Genomic DNA, 15,967 nt, shown 5'->3' on the forward strand with positions numbered 1-15,967 from the left:
AGTAACGTCTAGCCTTCTCTGGCCACAGTCGGAGAAATACACTTCACATACTACTTCACAGTAGTGAAGACAGAAGAGATGCATGTTATTCTCCACCCCTTGCCTACTGCTCTCATGTAGGCTTGTAGTATGTGGACAGTTGGATTTAGCCAGAGTTGGGTATTTTCAGGTGGAGGCGGGGAGAAAAAGGATCCATAGAGTTGAAGGTGTATAGTATAGTAGGGAGAGGTTATTATGACCATTGGACTTCTGGTGGGGTAGGGTTGAAAGTAAGACATGAAGGAGCTGAAAGGCAGGGTCATCTCCCAGCCTGTTTCCTTCACAGATCTGTATGCCACAACACATTTCAACAGTGACCCTGCTCTGCTTGTTAATGTAGAGCAACAATTATCTACCAGTCTCAGTGATGTAACACCAGCACATGGATCTTTCCCAAACAATTCCGCCCTGGGAGACTCTCTACGGACACTGCTGTTGCCTACTGGGACCTCTGAACACAGAGAGAATCTGACCAAGAGGTCATTAAGCCCATCGAGGAGAGGATTCAAGCGGAAGGACAATATTCTTGCCACCCTGAATCCAAAGACTGGTTTCAGAGATGCTACGGGAAGCGAGGCAAGTATTGGTTTGTTTGTGCTTGTTCATCAAACACATCACATCCAAGACCTGTTGAGGGTAGTAGTGATTCTGACCAAGGGTACTACAAATTCAAAGGGATTTTCAGAGGCCAGTGGTTAATACTACCAGGCCAAAGCCTGTGCTCTATTGTCCTTGGGAAAAGCATTCCCCTTCTGCTGCATTTTCTCATTTCTGTTACAGTGAGAACATTCGCCAATCTACTTCCAGAGTATAAATTTTGTGGGAACATACTCTGATGATAAGAAGTGGCAGACAGAGTTTACCACAGCAGGGAATACAGAAGTTGCCAGGGGCTCTGAGTTGGCTGAAGAATGAACTCTGTAGCTCTAATGTTTATAATCTTAAAATCTTAAATTTTTCTTAACTTTTTAAAAAAGATTTTATTTATTTACTTGACAGAGATCACAAGTAGGCAGAAAGGCAGGCAGAAAGAGGAGGAAGCAAGCTCCCTGCCGAGCAGAGAGCCCAATGTGGGGCTAGGATCATGACCTGAACCGAAGGCAGAGGCTTTAACCCTCTGAGCCACCCAGGCACCCCAAAATCTTAAATTTTAAAATTATTCACAGTTTTTTTTATTCATTTACTGGGCAGATCTACCTATACATATTTCTATATAAGATTCTTACTGAATAAAAAGTGTCTTTAGTAGTAGGTCCAACACTAACATTTAACATATAACATTTAAAATATTACAGGGGCATCTGGGTGGCTCAGTTAACCATCTGCCTTTGGCTCAGGTTATGATCCGAGGGTCCTGGAATCCCTGTGTCTAGCTCCCTGCTCAGTGGGGAGTTTGCTTTTTCCTCTTCCTCTTCCTTTCCCCTGTGGCCATGTTCTCTCTCTTTCTCTCTCTCTCTCTAAAATCAATAAAATCTTTCAAATGTTATAGAACATTTATGTTTACTATATGTTAACATACTAAATATAAACTTATGAGTTACAATTTTTAAAATACTCCCCAGGGGTGCCTAGGTGGCAATGTTGGTTAAGCATCTGACTTGATTTCATCTCAGGTCATGATCTCGGTGTCATTGGGATTGAGCCTTATATCAGGATGCATGCTGAGCATGTATGTTTGAGATTCTCTCTCCTTCTACCCTTCCCCTCATGCTCTCTCTTTCTAAAATAAATCAGTGTCTTAAAATACAATAACCCGCATTTTTGGCAGGTCTCGTTGGCTCAGTCAGTAGAGCATGTGACTACTGATATCAGGGTCATGAGTTTGAACATCATATTGGATATAGAGTTTACTTAAGTAAACTAAAATTTTTTTTTAAATGCTCCCCATTTTGTGATCTGTAAAATTTTTTTTAAGATTTTATTTATTTATTTGACAGAGAGAGATCACAAGTAGGCAGAAGAGAAGGCAGGTAGAGAGAGAGGAGGAAGCAGGATCCCTGCCGAGCAGAGAGCCTGATGTGGGGCTTGATCCCAGGACCCTAGGATCATGACCTGAGCTGAAGGCAGAGGCTTAACCCACTGAGCCACCCAGGCACCCCTGTAAAATGTTTTTAAAATGTTCTGCAAGTTTAATCTTTTTATACTACATAACTTAATATACTGAGCCATAGTTCTAGGTGTCAAAACTTAATGTTTTCTTCTAAAAATCTCTACTGATTATGATAGAGTGTACTGTTATCTTTGAAATTATCCTTGGATATACTACTATATTTGCTTGGACATAAATAACATTCTTTTTAAATCCAAACTGAGAGATCAAACCACCTTTTTTTTTGTTAATGTTAACACCTTAAATGTCCAGAATCTTACTTCCCATATTGTGTAAGAATGACAAATGGTTGGTGGTGTTTTTTTTTTTTCTTTCTTGAGCCTCTCTCTAGTGACCTGGGCAGTTTGCATGGTTTGCCAGGAAACCACAGTCCGCCGATCTCTGCCAGAACCTCTCATGTGGCCACTGTCCTCAGACAGCTCTTGGAGCTTGTGGATAAGCACTGGAATGGCTCTGGCTCTCTCCTTCTTAACAAGAAGTTTCTCAGTAAGTGAATGCATTCTCAGCTCCTGAAGAAGGGTCAGAACCTTGCTTCTGCTCTGTGTTCCTATAAAAGCCATTCAGCCCCCTTAACTCGCAAGGAAAAAATTGTTTGCATGATCATCAAAATTTGTCAGTGGCACAGTAATTGACAAATCTGCTTTTTTCTCATAGTTGTCTTCCCTGTTTATCAATATTCTTCCCTCATGTACCAATTGTTTTATACCTTTTGTGACATTTTTTTTGCTAGTTTTTGGGTAATATGTAGAGTGATGACATACATACAACAGAGCACTGTGGTGTTAATGATTATGAAAGGATTTTATGATCCTTGGGACAGTGCCAATAATAAATACAATAAAAATTGGGCTTGATCATCAGAATTCTAAAATGCCTGTTAAAATGTTATGATTTGAAAAACATGAATGAATAAATGACTTGGACTCTTCTTAGGGCTTCTTTTTTAGGAAGTTGGAGGAAAAATAGTACTGCAAATGTTGCCCCCACGTCTTTGTTTATTGTTAAATGGAAAGAGTTCAAGGAGATTTTGGTGGTGGTAAACGTTTAGGAAGAACGAGAAACTTTAAAGTTGCTTGGGCTTAAATTTTTTTTTTAATTTCTAAAGAGACACATAAGAGAAAAAATCTTAGTATAGTTACTTTCCTTCCCACATTGACTCTCTGCTCTCATTTTTTAGGAAATTATCCTCAGGAGCCACTCATCAGTGACTAGAGAATAATAGCACAGGGCTATTGAGGGTGTACTCATGAAGGTCTACTGTTGTTTCTCCATAGAAGGCATGGGATGGAATTTCTTATCCATTATGAAACACCTCTTATACTTAGCAAATTCTTGTAAAAAGGAAATAGTAGATTATATTTGTCCTACCGAGCTGGTAGTTGTTGACTAGGAATACTGTGCTTTAGCTTTTAAGATTGGCCCGTGTGCCCAACCTGAATTTTTGGCAGGTCCTGCCCGAGATTTACTTCTGACTTTGGTAGTCCCTGCTCCTTCCCAGCAGTGGTGTCACTCACATCCTGAAGATACATCAAAAACCTTCCACAGGAGAGAGATGGAACTGAAGGAAGCTGGGCATGTGGTCCCTAATGACATGGTATGTTTCTCTCTTGTCTTCCTTTCCTACTCTTTCTTTACCAGAAAAGGACAGAGCAGCAAAACTAGACAGCTTTGTGCCATAAACATCATCATCACTATGAACCTAGGTATTCGGGAACCAAAATCGAGAGAAGTCAGTCAAGGCAAATCAGGAACACAAAACTTGCCAGCATGGGAACAACTTGGAGGTTCTGCAAGGATGACTCCCTAATCTTCGCCCTATTCCAAGAATTCTAAAGACTTGGAGAACAGGAAAAAAAAAATGACTTTAGAATGAAAATACTTAGGTTCGCATTTTGGAAGTTTATGGTTTAATTCCAATGAGGGAAGGCTAGTGTGTCTGGGATTGTGTCTTTCCTCCCTTCTGATGGAACAGAGAGCCCTGAAACAGGAGCCATTCCTAGAGGATCAGGCTGCTGACTTTGGGAAAGGAAGAAGGGACCCATATCTGTAGGCTTTTCCCCTCTTTTCTTAGCATAAGAGGATTTTCACACACCAACTTAAGTTTCTAGAACTTTAGAGAGGTGATTCAGAATTGCTGGCCACTGTCAGAGAAGCACTTGTCCTGCAAGAATAGTGAATAACTCACAGGAAATACTGCATCTCCTTGTGCTGTTTGTTTGCTGCACTTGAGCTATTTTTACCAAAATTAAAATTCTAATGAGAAAGTCAGAGAGATGCTGAGCTCCCTTTAGTTTATCACTAAAAGAGGAAAATGTTTTTCAGTTTTCTAAAAGCCCTCCACAGATTTTCAGATTCTTAATGTATTTGTATTGTGTTTTCTCATCTAAAGGAAAGTTTGAAGCAAAAACTGGTCAGAGTGCTAGAAGAAAACCTCGTTTTGTCAGAAAAAATCAAGCAGTTGGAGGAAGGTGCTGCTACCATGATTGTGAGTGGGCACCAGTCACACACTTATGGTGAGTTCAGGAAAGCAACATGTGGTGTGTCCCAAGACAACTGTTTGTTTATAGATGACCCATTTAATAAGCTTCATCAACTGAGGCTTCACCTCGGACCTACTGAATTAGAATCTGTTTTTTAACAAAACCCCCAGGTGATTTGTAAGCATATTAAAGTTTAAGAAGTACTGTTCTATGAGACTGACTTCCTTAGGACCAGAGTTCCCATGCTTCATTATTGCAGGCAACGGTAACATTTTGGGGGAACTAGGTATGAGTACCTTGACTACAAATTCAGTTTGTGCATACTCATTGAGTTATTACTATGTGCCCAACACAGTTCCAGATGTTTTCACAGATTCCGTAAGCACTGAAGGACCTACATTCGCAAACTAAAATGGAGACTATAGAGAGGCCTAACATGTGTTGACTTTGCTAAACAAGGATTGAATCCTCATGACCATGGTGGGACAGGGTTATTAACCCTAGTGAAATTCTGAAAAATAAACTAATGTGCAGTATTAAATGATTGAATTTTAATTCTGATATCTCTGTTCCTAAGCCCCATATCTGCTGTCTCTGAGGGAATGGTGAATGGAGTGCAGAGATGGAGGCAGTGGGGCCCTCGATTCTTTAGATGGCCACCCGACTACTTAAGCTCTGCTCAAAGATAGTGGCTTGGAATCCTGTTCACGCCTGGCTATTGTACCCTTTGTAGACGATCTTCTGCGCAAAAACCAACAGCTGAACATGCAGGTGGCTTGCCTGAACCAGGAGCTTGCCCAGCTGAAAAAGCTGGAGGAGACAGTGGCCCTTCTCCATGAAAGTCAGAGGTAGGAGAGGGCCTATCTAGCTAGCTTCTGGAGGCAGATATTTACTTTCCTTTATCAGTTTTGTCTTATTTGTTAATGTCTAGATCCTTTTCAAAATAACTCCATTCTGTGTGTAAACCTCATGTATGTAGGTGTATTTGTGTGTAAACCTTCTGTGTTCCAGGACACATGAGGGACTAAATCTTTGCTGGCATCAGTGGGTTGCAGCACCTTAAAAATAAGTAGTTTCTCGCTAGATTCAACAGGACCCTTGTTTGAGTCAGCTAGCTTTCCTTGGTCACTGCATGCCCCTAAAATCAGCCATCTGGCTCTTCTGGGAAATGCCTGCCTCCCAATGATCTCAGGAGAGACATCAGGCACTTAGGGAGAGTGATGAAAGTCCAATGTATTTGTTCTCTTCAGAGGAGCTCGACAACATCAGCCTCTTCAAAAAAATGGTACCCTCAGAATGCCAGCCAGACAAATCAGAAGCTTCAAGACTATTAGTACATTTACAGAAGCTCTTGACATTTTGATTTGCAAAACACCTTTGCAATGACTTTCATTGAAGTTTAAACATAAGAACCCCATCCCCATACTAGCATCCTCACACTTTACTTCATGAATACCTTGCGAATTAGGATAGCTTCATATTCAGAGAATTAAACCCAGACCCATTCTAGATGGCTTTTTTTTAAAACTATTCATTATAATTATTTCAAACACAAAAGTAGAGGAAGCAGCCTAAAATCATCCTTCTCAAACGGGGTATCAGAATCACCTGAAAAATTTAGTGAAATATAGATTGCTGGGTCCCCAGCCTGAGTTTCTGACTCAACAGTTCTGATGGGTACAAAGAATTTACATTTCTAACAGGCTTCCAGGTGATGCTGTTGCTGATTTGGGGACCGCATTTTGAAAACATTAGGGTATATCTCTTTAAGTGATATATAGTCAAATTGCTATATATATATATATATATATTTAAAATATTTTATTTATTTGACAGACAGAGATCACAAGTAGGCAGAGAAGCAGGCAGAGAGAGAGGAGGAAGCAGCCTCCTTGCTGAGCAGAGAGCCCGATGCTCGATCCCAGAACCCTGGGATAATGACCTGAGTGGAAGGCAGAGGCTTTAACCCACTAAGCCACCCAGGCTCCCCTCAAATTGCTATATTTTAAAATAACTTGAAATAATTCTTGTGTGTGTTGTTAAACCATCAATTCAATATACAGCCTCAATTTTTTTCATTTTGCTTTTGATTCATAAGGAATTTAGTTGTTTTTATTTACTCTTGTTTTGTAATTATGTAAAACATTTATTTACATGGTCCCAAAGTCAAATCTACAAAATGTTATCTTATTCAGACAAATATAAAAAGCATAATGTTGTTTTAACGTTTTTTCTTAGAAATCACTTCACAGCAGTATATAGAGTTAATTTTGCTTCCTTTTTATAACTGCATAGGACTCCAACTGTGATTAGTCTTCTATTTTTTTTTCTATTTTTTAAAAAGATTATTTATTTATGTGACAGAGAGAGAGAGAGAGAGAGGTCACAGGTAGGCAGAGAGGCAGACAGAGAGAAAGGGGGAAGCAGTCTCCCCACCGAGCGGAGAGCCCGATGAGGGGCTCGATCCCAGGACCCTGAGACCATGACCTGAGCTGAAGGCAGAGCCTTAAACCACTGAGCCACCCAGGTGCCCCGATTAGTCTTCTATTGATGGACATTTAGGTGGAAAGTATTTTTGCTGTTACAAATAGTATTACAATGAACAATATTGTACATGCTTTTTTTTGTTGTTAGCATCTGATAGCTTTTAATATTACATGGTAATACAGAGTCCAAGAATACAGTCATGACTAGCACCATTAGTTAATTAGGATCAATTAGATGAAGTAGAAGTTAAGATTTGGGGGTAGAAATTGGAAGCCTGGTCAGGTGCCAGTCTTCCAGTACTTCCACTTACCTCATCATGAAAGTGCTTTGGAAAGAAGAGAACAATCACTATATAAAATGTGAACTTATGTTATTGCTACAGTCAGTCTGGAACATAATCAAACATAACTGTAATGAAGAAAGAAACTGTCAGCCTGCTTTTAAAATAACCCACTCATAAATCGGTCAGTTCTTTCTATTTAAAGATGTTACTTCATTTTACATTTGTCTTTAGTAAACATTTCAGGTCTGAATAGCATCTGCTTTGCTTTTATGATTTCATGACTGTCTTTTTCGCCTGTGCCTCAGATCCCTGGTGGTAACTAATGAGTATCTGCTGCAGCAGCTGAATAAAGAGCAAAAAGGTTATTCTGGGAAAGCACTCCTGCCTCCTGAGAAGAGTCATCATTTGGGGAGATCGTCACCCTTTGGGAAAAGCACGCTGTCTTCCTCCTCACCAGTGGCACATGACACGGGTCAGTATCTAATACAGAGTGTCTCAGACTCTGTTCCAGAGCCTAGTTTATGGAGCTAGTGCTGAGCACCTTCTCTGCAGCTTCCCCCTCAGCCCAAGGGGGGCTCTCGGTGTCATTGCCACTAGTATGGTGGTATTTACCCACAAGATTAAGAAAAAATCTTATTCTGATTACATTGTATTGGTCTTTTTTATTTCATTTTTTTTTTAATCTCCTCCCATTGGGTCATTCTTTCTCCCTGCCCACAGAAATAGTTGGCACTTAATCCTACGCATCATATCACATAGAAACATTTGGCTGAAAATGTTGAAAGGAAAAAAACATCAGACATTTTTTTGAGTGTCACTTGAAACTATGTAGTCGAAGGTTAAAAAAGAACATCAACGGCCAGGTATGTTTTGTGTTAGAACAAATTTCGGAGATTCTATATTGATTGGTCCATCAAACACGTTTTGAGTTTCCTCCTATGATAGTGAAAAGATGACACTGTCTGGAGTCAGCTCAGGAGCAACCAACAGTTTAGTTGAGAAAAGCAAAACTCATGTGATGGTATTTGGTATTGGTATCAAACAGGTCTAAATACAAGCCCAAAGGTGCCCTGGAGAGAGAAACAGAGAGGGAGAGGGAGAGAGAGAGGCAGAGGAAGGAATTCCCACTCTGGGGAGTTGGAGAAGGCATCAGTGAGGACCTGTCATATGAGTGGAAGTTTGCAGAATTATAGTGGTAACAGATAGAAGGGGCATGCGGAGTCTCCCAGGCCAAGAATGCACAGAAGTCTGAAGCCCCTAGAGGGATTGCACGGCGGGAAAGATGTGGGTCATGGCATGGGTCATGATCCTGGGAGAAAGAATACACACACACACACACACACACACACACACATATATGTCTATATATATATATATAGGACCTGTCCTAGCCTGGGAGATATGGTGTCAGGAAATGTCTGCTAAAGAAATGATCATTCTTTTTCTTTTTCTTTTTTTAAATTTTATTGTAGTTATGTTAAGGAATCTCTATGCCCAATGTGGGGCTCAAACTTTTGACCCCAAGATCAATAGTCACATGCTCCTCCCACTGAGCCAGCCAGGCACCCCTAAAGAAAGGGTCTTTTTTTTTTTTTTTTAAGATTTTATTTATTTATTTGACAGAGAAAGATCATAAGTAGGCAGAGAGGCAGGCAGAGAGAGAGGAGGAAGCAGGCTCCCTGCCGGGCAGAGAGCCTGATGGGAGCTCAATCCCAGGACCCTGGGATCATGTCCTGAGCTGAAGGCAGAGGCTTTAACCCACTGAGCCACGCAGGCACCCCAAGAAAGGATCTTTTAACTGAGACCTGAAGAATGAATAAGAAGTCACCAAGCAAGGCATAGGGCAAAGGACAGAGGCAATGGGAAGGAACATGGTCCGTTCAGGAAACTGAGGTGCTGAGATGAGTAGGAACTAGGTCGCACTGGACCTTGAAGATTTTAGATGGGAAGACAAAGGAGTGGCATTTGTGTTTGAGAAGCTTTCTATGTAAGAGGAGTGGGTTGAGGGCCATGTGGAGTAGGGAAACCAAAGAGGAGGCAGAGATGTGAGCGAAGACTGGTGTGGTCCAGACCAGAGATGAAGCTTCCAGATGTTAGTTTTGGGTTCACTTTACACAAGTACCCTGTATTTCAGCCCCGAGGCATAATTTTTCCAAATCCTGATTGGTTGGGCATTTAAAAATTGATGGGAAAGATAATGAAAGTGGCTCTAAGTATGTTTCTGCTTCACGGTAGTCCAGGCAGCTAATGTTGCCAGGGAGCATGTAGAAGACAAAGGACTGTCAACCTAACTCCGTGTTGTGCTTCTCTTCATCTCCAGGGTCGTGTCAGAGAGAGAGACAGACAGGTGGAAAGATTACACACTTATTTGCTCCCCTGACCCAGGTACTCTGCAGGGAAGGAGAGCTATAGCCAAAATAATGAGACATGAAGATCACAACCAAGATCGCACACCTCTAAGTTATAAATAAAATCCACAGACCTCTGAATTTTACATGGGTTCTCAAAAGAAGCATGTACAAAGGAGCCATAAGTTTCTTTGAGGAGCATGGCCCTGCAGGAACTCAAGTGAGCTTGTACTCTGTGGAAGTAGTGAGAACAGCCCCCTTCCTGACTTTCCTAGGCCTGCCCTGGCCCCATTAAAAGGACCCCAAAAAGTATAAACCTTGCCCAGGTAGGGTAGGCTCAGCCAGTAGCCTTATAGCCCTGAGTTGTCGTATTTCGAAGTCCTGGCTCAGTACACAGGCCAACTTACTGGGTAGACCATTGAGGGAAAAATAATGAACTTCTCAACCCCAGCTCTCCCTTCCTTACCCTATAGACATCTAATAATGCTAGACCCAAAACACATTTAGGGTCCCTCTAAGGAGGAGCAGACTGAGTCAATTACCTTTTACCCTATTTTCTGTTGGCACTGAAAGTGACTGGTCCTGCCCCAGGCCAGGCACCTCTCTAGGGTTGCTGGCCATGTCTGGGGGAGTCAACTGTGTTTCCTAATTTCCCTTGGTCCAGAGGGCAGGGACAGGGATGGGGGTGTCAAAGAGAGGGCCAAAGAGTTGTTGCCCTGTGGGGCTAAGTGGGCTCAACATGGAGTGGGGAAGGTTCCTGAAGCAAGTAGAAAGTCAGTGGAGAGGGATTTCTCACCATAGGCCTGGGACTGTTGGGAGGAAAAGGGAAACAGGGCTGGGATGGAAACTGGATTCTCGGGCAAGTTCTACGTCCAAAAGGAGGAGCAGGGCCAATCTGACAAGTGTAGTCTTCTTGCCAGCCATACATAGAGTTTTAATGGCTCTGTCCCACAGAACCTAACCTCTCTTCCTTGCCTACCTGGTTGTGCTAGCCAGGGTACCCATGAGGAGACTGTGGAGGATGAAACAGTGAGAACTGAAGGGCTGAAGTGGCATTATTTGGGTGGTCGATGCCACATACCAGATTCTGCTAGATCCATCAGTCCTTAAGGAGTTTACTGGCTCCAGGAGGGCCTTTATTTCTCTCAGGTTCCATAACTACTTTTCAAGAAGAGGTGATTTACTCCTATAAGATAGAGTTTTGTGGCTCAGCCTTTTCTCTCTCTGGACTCCTCTAAGCCATGTTGCTAGTCAGAGGAGGAGCTGAGCTTGCTGCTCCCCTATACATTGGATGGTACTCACCTGCTTTATAGCCTAGACCAATACAATACAGTTAAATTCTTTTCACTGTGGGAATTATTTTAGTAAATGCAAGCCAGAAGGATTTGGGTTTCAGTCTTATTTTGCTCACTTAAGTTTGCAATTCAACAAATTCCATAAGGCTGAAGAAATCATTCCTCTCACTGTCTGATGGTGGGAGAGATAAAGCTCTCTGAAACTCCTCTCTGGGCAGTGATGAGGTCAGCTGAGTCAGGAGGAGCCCATAGCTGCCAGCTGTTAGACAAGGCTCTGCTGTGGCCAGGTGCTGACCTCCCCACTGAAATTCCCATCTCATTTCCCTAGTGTCCCTGCCCATACTATTCTTCTCCAACCCCACTCCAAATAGAGTTGGACTCAGGGACTCTAGGCCTACCTGGGGAAGGAACATCCCAGAACAGTCTATGGGATGAGGGAATAAAGAGCTATAAGCTTTGCTGCCTTATCCATGTCAGGAAAAAAAAAAAAAAGGCATTTGTGGGTGTGTATCTGTTAAGCCTTTTCTAGCATCCTTGGGAGTTGCCCTCTCCTGGGCAGGCCCTAAGTTCCATCTTGTCTGCTTGTCAGCGGGAAGGAAGGAGAGTTGGCCCCAAAGCCTTGGGCTTGGAAATAGCTATGGCCTAATACCCAGAGCCTCAGAGAAGAAAACAGGTTGATCTCAGGCACCAGAGATTTCCCCTCTCCTCTCCCAACCTGGGATGTTGAACAAATGTGAGGGAATCAGTAAGCAGCCCCTTCACTGTTGGACATCCTGCTCACCTGCCAAAGGCTGGTGTTGGGTGCCAGGCTCTTATCACTGGCCATCCAGCACCATTTTTGGAAATCAGTGTTAGGGCTTGCTAATAGAAAAAGCCTGGCCTGGGGCAAGAGATATGGTTCTGGGCTCTGTTCTGCAGAAGCCCCCTCACTCTCTGGGCCTCAGCTCTAAAATTAGGGAGTTGGACTATCTACTTTCTAACATTCCTACTGGTCTTGCATTCTCTGACCTTCTAAGTTAGACCCCAAAATGACTAACCTTGGTGGCCCCATTGAGGTAGGGACCTGTCAGCAGACATACACCTGAGGCCTGGCACTGGGCCCTCCCTAATACCTGGCCCAGGCCTACTCTGCTGTCTCATTCCTCTTTCCTGGAGAAACCAAGACTGAACCCTAATAGGACAGCAAGCTGTGATCTTAAGATTTGGGTAAAGACAGAGGTGAGATGCCTTAGAATTTCCTAAGGAGCATCCTCAGGCAGTCTGGCTCTGTGCTAATGGAAGGGGCCTGATGTATGTCTTTTTCTGGGCAGAGTGTGACATGCAAGTGAGTGGCAACAGAGGTCATGAAGGTGTGAATGTCATTAACCCTATTATTATAAACCTGACCAGGCCATATTGATACAAAAGGTGTCTTTATTGAGGTCTGGGTAAGAATTAGGCACTTGGCCAGAGCAGCAGCTTAAATATGAGGCAAGCACGCAGGGGTTAGCCATGCCTGGGGCTAGGTTGGGGCAGTGAGGCAATAGGCACAGACTCTCCCCAGATAGCTGAAGTCAGGGAGGAAAGAGGAAGGGGATGCAGAGCAGTCCGGGTGAGAGTCCTAGTGGGGCTGGGCAGAAAGCGCTGGGTGGTAGGTCCAGCAGGGAGGGGACAGGGCTCTCTTGCTCCACATGCCCTTTAGGCCCAGGCCTGAGCATCTGTTGGGGGCAGCCGCACTGGGGGCCTTCCCAGGCCTCACTTCTTGACCTTGGCATCATAGGTGCCCGCATTCTTGTAGGCACTCACATAGCCGCTGTCATCCAGGATGTCTTGACGCCCAGCAATGCCTTTGCCCTTGCCGCTCTCATCAAAGCGCTCCTTATGGGAGCCTGTGTACTTGCTGGTGTCGGTCAGCCGTTCCACAGCACCTCCTGTCTTTGCTTTCTGTTTGGATAGAGTTGTTCCCCCAGGGATGCCTGGTTAGGGAACCCAGCCCTCCACCCCCAGCCATGATTCCCCATATCCCCGTCAGCCAAGATACTTACGGTGACTCCCACATTGGCTGGCTCCTTGCCTGCCACCAGCTGGCAGATAGCATCAAAGGCTTCCTCCTTACTCTTCCCTTTGAATCGCTTCATTGCCAGCTCTTCTAGGGCCTTCTTGAACTCCTCATAGTTGATAACCCGAGCAGACTTTCCCCTGCCAGGTATGTGGGCACCATTAGTTTTCCCCCTTCCCCATGTCTTCCCTGGTTCCAGCCCCCCAGTTCCCCACCTTCTGGGAACATCAGAAGCAAGGACTGCCTGGGGCTCACTTGACTTTGGAGAAGACGATGTCGACATCCGTCCCTGTCACCGCCTTTCCGTCAGCCACCTTGCAGTCCTTACACAGCTTGGCCCAGTTCTTGCCATTCATCTCTTGCCCACTGGCCTTGGGGTCACCATGGATGGCAAATTTGCGGAAGCTTTCCTCCAGCCCAGCCACATCGGTGCTCGTTGCCATGCCACCCTGTGGTGGGTGGGGGAGACATGACCCACCTCAGTCACCTCTCAGCCAAGATACCCCTCCTCTCCCCAGTGCACAGAACATCACTGCCTCTACCTCAAAATCTACCAAGGTCTGAGTTATGCGCACTTGTGCCATAAACCCTCAGAATCGTACATGGAGCTGCCTGGGGAAAGGGGCTAGCACTCAGTATGTCCCTGGGCCTCAGAGCCCCAAAAGGAAAGGTACTGTTACTTAATGCCAGCCCTGGCTTAGAGTAGAGTTCAAAAGATGAAATCATGATGCCCACACTAGGCTGGGAACAGAGTGGCACTGTCCAGAAAGACTGTGAGGGCAGCAGCTGGGGCCATGGCTTTGTCTGGCCCTGGCACAAGGCCTGCTCGGGTGGAAGTGAGGTTGGCAGGGCTGGCCCCCCTCCCTAGGAGTTCCATGCCTGGCTGCTAGTTGGGCAGGTATTTAGGACAGGGTCTCTGTCAGGGTCCTCAGGACCCAGCAAGACACAGCCCAGGCTGAGAAGGGAGCCAAAGCATAAGCAGGGGTTATGTGCCTTAGGCAGGGGTGCAGCTGGCTCAGCCAGGGCCTTGTTACTATTTGCTGTTAAACAAAAACATGAGGGGAGCAGGAGTTTGGGGCTGGCCTGGCCACAGTTTGTGAAGCCTGGAGACAGTTGCTAAGGGAGGGTAGTGCTACTGGGAGAATGTTGCTAAGGGCAGGATGGTGTCAGAGTGGCTCAGAGAGAAGCTCCCAGTGCTGCTGGGCTGGGCTGGGCTAGGGAACTGGGGCCCACGGGTGCGGCACACCAGCACTCCCAGCGCCTGGAGCACAACCATGGTCGCCTGGCCCCTTGCCATCCATTGGTGCTGTAACCTCCCAGTGTGTAGAGCTTAGGAGGAGCAGGTGATTTGGGGACTAGCATGGGTAGGGGTTGTAGAGTTATGAGCCCCCAGAGGCATGTTGGTGACTGGAACTATGGCCTTGGTCCTATAATCCTCACACCTACACCCTATGCTGAAGCATACTTCCCCAGCTTTCAATACTTCCCCCACCTTCAATCTTCCATGGAAGCCCCTGGCCACACCCTGAGCACCGTCACACCAGTCCACACTGCCATAGCTGAATGCACTCAACCCTGGCACTCAACATTCTCGGCCTTATTCCCCTGACCGCACCCTTAACCAGCCGTGGGACTGAGGGCCTAGACCTTTACCGCAGCACCCCCCCACACACATCCGTTAACAGCTCAGTACAGAAACCCACCAATAATACCCTCAGCCCTGCACTAAAGTGTCCCTACTACACCTTCACAGTCCCCCTGCAGTCCCCTGAACATAGCTACAGCCCTGCACTGAAACTCCCTTCATGTATCACAGCCCAGTACTGAGGCCTCCTTGATCATACCTTCAGCCCTCCACTACAGCTGCCTCCATCCACACACACCCCAGTCTTGGGATTAGGACCCCCCAACATATCCACAGCTCTTACTGAGCCCCCCAACCAGAGCTTCACAACTCACCCCCTCTCCATAGACCTGTAACCATTGTCCGCAACCCAGTTTTCTGGCCTCATGCTCAACCCCGCCCTGAAGCTCCCCAAGTGTCCACACCCACAGACTTGCATTTCCAGACTCCTAGGTACTGCACTGAGAGCCCCCATATCGACTCCTGAGCACACACTGCATCTCCAGTGCAGCCGCCTGACTACACCCTCAGTCATGTCCTCAGCAAACATCTACTTCTGCCTTTTATCCTAAGGCCTCCAGTGACCACAGCCTGGGCCCCTAAGGAACTACACCCCCTTTATATTTACCGCTGGCCTTAACACTGAAAACCTTCCCCAGTAAGCACCCTCACCCGTCCCTAAGTTGCAATTTCTGGGACTGGTCCCACAGCCCCTACATTGTAATGACCGTGGGCCCACAATCCAAGGCCACACAGCATTCCCTTCCCTCCTCCTACTGCAGCCTCCCACCAGGGATCCAGAGACCCAGACCAAGGGTAAAGTCTGGGGGAGCTTGCGGGCCACAGATGCTTGTCCCAGGTGACTGGCAGGATCCTGCATCCAGTGCTCACTCTTGTCTGTGGGAAGGATTCTTGGTACTAATCAGGTGGAGTCCGGTCACAGGCCGTAGTCCCAGTAGTCTAGCAGGCCAAGGATGCAGCAGCCACGCCCAAGAACGGAGGCCACCCGCTGGCCCCCACTGGGACAGCTGGAGTCATCAATCATCCGGCCTGGCCTCGGAGGTGGGGGAGGAACGCCTGGGGCCCAGGGTTGGGCCGCTCAACTGGCTCGGTACCATCTGGGATTGGAACCCCTTCCAGGGCGCTTCCACCCCACCTCCTTCCTTATCATGCAGGATACGGATTAGGGTGGTCGGCGCCCGGGTCTCTTACCTGCTTCCACCTGGTGGCTGTTCCTGCAGTGCGTGTTCAGTTGACAGAAAG

General features: G+C 45.7%; 2 protein-coding genes across 10 annotated transcripts in view; one reads left to right on the forward strand and one right to left on the reverse strand.

Moving 5' to 3' along the window:
• Nucleotides 1–9,893, forward strand: part of LRRC36 (leucine rich repeat containing 36) — a 66,036-nt gene extending 56,143 nt beyond the window's left edge. For 6 of the 9 annotated variants that reach the window (XM_013052210.2, XM_004744391.3, XM_013052216.2 and 3 more), the window contains 6 exons: nt 326–615; nt 2,470–2,635; nt 3,598–3,743; nt 4,539–4,662; nt 5,363–5,477; nt 7,705–8,041. In XM_013052210.2, coding sequence (XP_012907664.1) covers nt 326–615; nt 2,470–2,635; nt 3,598–3,743; nt 4,539–4,662; nt 5,363–5,477; nt 7,705–7,930 — 1,067 coding nt within the window. In that variant the 3' untranslated portion in view covers nt 7,931–8,041. Of the gene's footprint in view, nt 1–325; nt 616–2,469; nt 2,636–3,597; nt 3,744–4,538; nt 4,663–5,362; nt 5,478–7,704; nt 8,042–8,119; nt 8,263–9,719 lie in introns of those variants that run through there. The other 3 variants (XM_013052212.2, XM_013052217.2, XR_001178182.2) reach the window with 2 other exon arrangements.
• Nucleotides 9,894–12,437: 2,544 nt separating this feature from the next.
• Nucleotides 12,438–13,523, reverse strand: TPPP3 (tubulin polymerization promoting protein family member 3). Its single transcript, XM_004744388.3, has 3 exons — nt 13,336–13,523; nt 13,067–13,220; nt 12,438–12,965 (listed from the first exon to the last, which is right to left on the reverse strand). The coding sequence occupies exons 1-3, from the start codon at nt 13,521–13,523 to the stop codon at nt 12,777–12,779; spliced, it is 531 nt and encodes a 176-aa protein (XP_004744445.1). The 3' UTR covers nt 12,438–12,776.
• Between the last annotated feature and the right edge of the window lie 2,444 nt (nt 13,524–15,967).

Source organism: Mustela putorius, unplaced genomic scaffold, assembly GCF_011764305.1.
Source record: "Mustela putorius furo isolate JIRA1106 unplaced genomic scaffold, ASM1176430v1.1 tig00000174_pilon_pilon_pilon, whole genome shotgun sequence".
NCBI classification, from domain to species: Eukaryota; Metazoa; Chordata; class Mammalia; order Carnivora; family Mustelidae; genus Mustela; species Mustela putorius.